This window comes from Rhincodon typus, chromosome 45, assembly GCF_021869965.1.
Source record: "Rhincodon typus isolate 14 chromosome 45, sRhiTyp1.1, whole genome shotgun sequence".
NCBI classification, from domain to species: Eukaryota; Metazoa; Chordata; class Chondrichthyes; order Orectolobiformes; family Rhincodontidae; genus Rhincodon; species Rhincodon typus.
The window spans coordinates 9,703,321-9,706,979 of NC_063376.1; the positions used below are offsets into that span (position 1 = coordinate 9,703,321).

Below are 3,659 nucleotides of genomic sequence, written 5' to 3' on the forward strand. Positions count from 1 at the left end.
CACTTTCTGATATACCCCACACCCCTCACTGTGACACTTTCTGATATTCCCCACACCCGTCACTGTGACACTCTCTGATATATCCCACACCTCTCACTGTAACACACTCTGATATCCTCACACCCTTCACTGTAACACTTTCTGATATAACTCATATCCTCATTGTAACATTCTGGCATACCCTGGTCAGCATGGACAAGTTGGATCAAAGGGCCTGTTTCTGTATTGTATACCTCTGTGACTCTATGACATCCCTCACTGTAACACTCTCTGTTATAAACCAAAACCCCATTGTAACATTCTCTGATATACACCACATTCCTCACTGTAACACTCAGATTAACCCTAAACCCCTCACTGTAACACTCTGATAGACCTCACTGATGCCTAGTTTGGGTTCCGCCAGGGCCACTCAGCTCCTGACCTCATTACAGCCTTGGTTCAAACATGGACAAAAGAGCTGAATTCCAGAGGTGTGGTGAGAGTGACAGCCATTGATATCAAGGTTGCATTCGACCGAGTGTGGCATCAAGAAGCCCTAGCAAAACTGGAATCAATGGGTATCCGGGGGAAAACTCTCTGCTGATTGGAGTCATACCTGACACATAAGAAGATGGTCATGGTTGTTGGAGATCAATCATCTCAGCTCCAGGACATCTCTGTAGGAGTTCCTCAGCTGTTTCCTCAATGATCTTCCCTCCATCATATGATCAGGAGTGGGGATGTTCGTCCATGATTGTATAATTTTAAGTATCATTCATAAGTCCTCAGTTTCTGAATTTTGTCAGTGTTCAAATGCAACAAATATCTGGACAATATCCAGGCTTGGGCTGACAAGTGACAAGTATCATTTGCGCCACATAATGCCAGGCTATAACCATCACCAATAAGAGACAATCTAACCACTGCCCTTTGATGTTCAGTGGTATTATTATCATCAATTTCCCCACTGTTAACATCCTTGGGATTATCATTGGCCAGAAACTCAACTGGACTCGCCACATAAAACACAGCGGCTACAAGAGCAGATCAGAGGCTAGGAACATTGTGACAAGTAACTCACTTCCTGACTCCCCATCTACAAGGCACAGTCAGGAGTGTGATGGAATACTCCCCACTTGCCTGGATGAGTGCAGCTCCAACAACACTCAAGAAGCTTGACACCATTCAGGTCAAAGCAGCCCCCACTTGATTGGCACCAGTTCCACAAATATTCACTCCCTCCACCATAAACGCTCAGTAGCAGCAGTGTGTACTATCCACAAGATGCACTGCAGAAATTCACCAAAGATCCTCAGAGAGCACCTTCCAAACCCACAACCACTTGCACCTAGAATGATAGGGTAGCAGATATTTGGGAACGCCATCGCCTGCAATTTCCACTCCAAGCCATTTACGACTAGGTGATGGCCTAGTGGTATTATCACTAGACTGTTAATCCAGAGTCCCAGATAATGTTCTGGGGGTCTGGGTTCAAATCCCACCATAGTAGATGGTGGAATTTGAATTCAATATAATATCTGGAATTAAGAATCTCTAATGATAATTAGTGGGGGGGGAGAACCCATCTAATGCCCTTTAGGGAAAGAAATCTGCTGACCTTACCTGGTCAGGCCTACATGTGACTGTAGACCCACAGCAATGTGGTTGATTCTGAATTGCCCTCTGGGCAATTAGTAATGGGCAATAAATGCTGCATAGTCAGCAACACCCTTATCCTGTTAATGAATAAAGGGGAAAAAAAATTCCTTCATTGTTGCTGGGTCAGAATCCTGGAATTCCCTCCCTATGGGCATTGTGGGCTAACCTGCAATGTGTGGACTGCAGCGGTTCAAGAAGGTAGCTCACCACCACCTTCCCAAGGATAACAAGGGAAGGCCTATAAATGCTTGCCCAGCCAGCGATCCCCATATCTCACGAGTGAATTTAAAAAACCCACACACCTCACCATTGTAACACTGTTTGATTATCCTACACCCATCCCTGTCACACACTGATGTAAACTACACGCCCTCATTCTTACACTCTAATATACCCACAACCATCACTGTAACACTCTGACATACCCCTCACACCTCATTATAACATTCTGACAACACACTAATATACTTCACACCCTATCCTGTGACACACTGATACATCCTACACCCCACGTTGATGGAAGCCTTATTGTCAGTGTGGGATATATCACTATGCAGACAGTGCTCAATGTCAGTGTGGATGAAAGAATTTTTTGTCACAATGGCAAATGAGTACGGGATGCTTAGTTTGAAAATGTGGAATGAATTATATCATGACCCTTGATCCCAACCTGCATTGACTCTTAAGGTCAGTTGAGAACCAGTGTTGGCTTTAGTTCCTGCAACATAATGCGAGCAAAGGGTTTTTGTGTGTGTGAGAGAGTTTGTGTGTGCTTGTGTCTGTGTGTGTGTGAGTGTGTGTTTGTGTGTCTGTGTGTGTGTTTGTGTGTCTGTGTGTGTGTGTCTGTGTGTGTGTGTGCGTGTGTGTGTTTGAATTATGTCCATTTGAAATTGCTGCGAAGGCAGTAAGAGTACAGTTCAGTGCCATTGTGTGTGTGTAAGTAGTTTTGGTTCAGTGGAGTTGCTCTGATGGGAGAGTTTGAGTCCAGCTCAGTGGTTGGATATCGTCAGGGACTGTTTGTCTTTGTTTTTTCATTAAACTCAGAAGCTGCGCTTTTCTGGAAGGGGGCGCCCACTGTCTCCCCTGAGGGGTATGAGAGAAAGTGAGAGCTTGACTTACATCTTACTGTGAGGCGGGCTCTTGGTGTCACAGGAAGACTTTATAATGAGATCGGGGAGCATACACAGCCTGCAGTGAGCTCTGCAGTCACAAAGACAAGGAGCTACTGATAACCCAGCAACTGGAGGGGCAAGGCACGCATCGAATATGTCTCGCTTTTGCCTCCTGCTCCTTGCCGCCACCTTGTGCTGTCTGGCCGGTTATGAATACCAGGATGATGACAATTACCTCCTCTACACGGACTTGCTTGAGGACAGCCGCCAAGCAGAAGGTCAGACCGTGTTGCTTGTCTTCTCCATGATTGGCAATGGTCCCGGGTCAGTAGGGCCAGGGGCACCTGGATGTGGTAGAGAGGGAGGGTTGCAGGGGTCGATTGACACTGAGCAGGGTTCATTAGTGGTGAGGGGTGGTGATGGGGGTACAGGAAGGCAGTACCAGGCTCGGGGTGTCAAAGGATTTTGCGGACGAGGGAGTGGTGAGTGGGATGGGGGGAATGGCAGTGTTGATAGGGAGTTCAGGGGCACAAAAGGAGTGGGGATACAGAGTGACACCACAGTGATAATGTGGGAGTGAGTGTTGAGGGGAGCAATGACTCTGAGGGGGGATAGGAAAAGGGGAGAGAAAGCAAAAGTGAAGAAGTGAGGGTAAGAAAGGTCATAGATAGAGACAGAACAGAGGAACTACACCTTGTTTCAAACTCAGTCACTCTTTATTCTTTTGTTTACTTTCATTTTATTTATTCTTCAGCAGGATTAAAGTCATTCACTGTGTAACTGTACAGAGTCAGTGTTTAATCAGGTGGGTAAGGGTCACTCACTGTGTAACTGTACAGGGTCAGTGTTTATTCAGCGCGGTAAGGGTCACTCACTGTGTAACTGTTACAGGGTCAGTGTTTATTC

General features: G+C 46.1%; 1 protein-coding gene across 5 annotated transcripts in view; it reads left to right on the top strand.

Moving 5' to 3' along the window:
* Window positions 1-3,659, top strand: part of LOC125487804 (pentraxin-related protein PTX3-like) — a 35,382-nt gene that overhangs the window by 4,488 nt on the left and 27,235 nt on the right. The window contains exons 1-2 of one of the 5 annotated variants that reach the window (XM_048620079.1): window positions 2,964-3,031; window positions 3,511-3,558. The exons of 1 other annotated variant lie outside the window; for it this stretch is intronic. Coding sequence is in view for 1 of the 4 variants with exons in the window: in XM_048620075.1 (XP_048476032.1) it covers window positions 2,908-3,031 (124 nt within the window). In the remaining 3 variants the exon portion in view is untranslated. Of the gene's footprint in view, window positions 1-1,778; window positions 3,032-3,278; window positions 3,559-3,659 lie in introns of those variants that run through there. 3 more of the 5 variants (XM_048620077.1, XM_048620075.1, XM_048620076.1) reach the window with 3 other exon arrangements.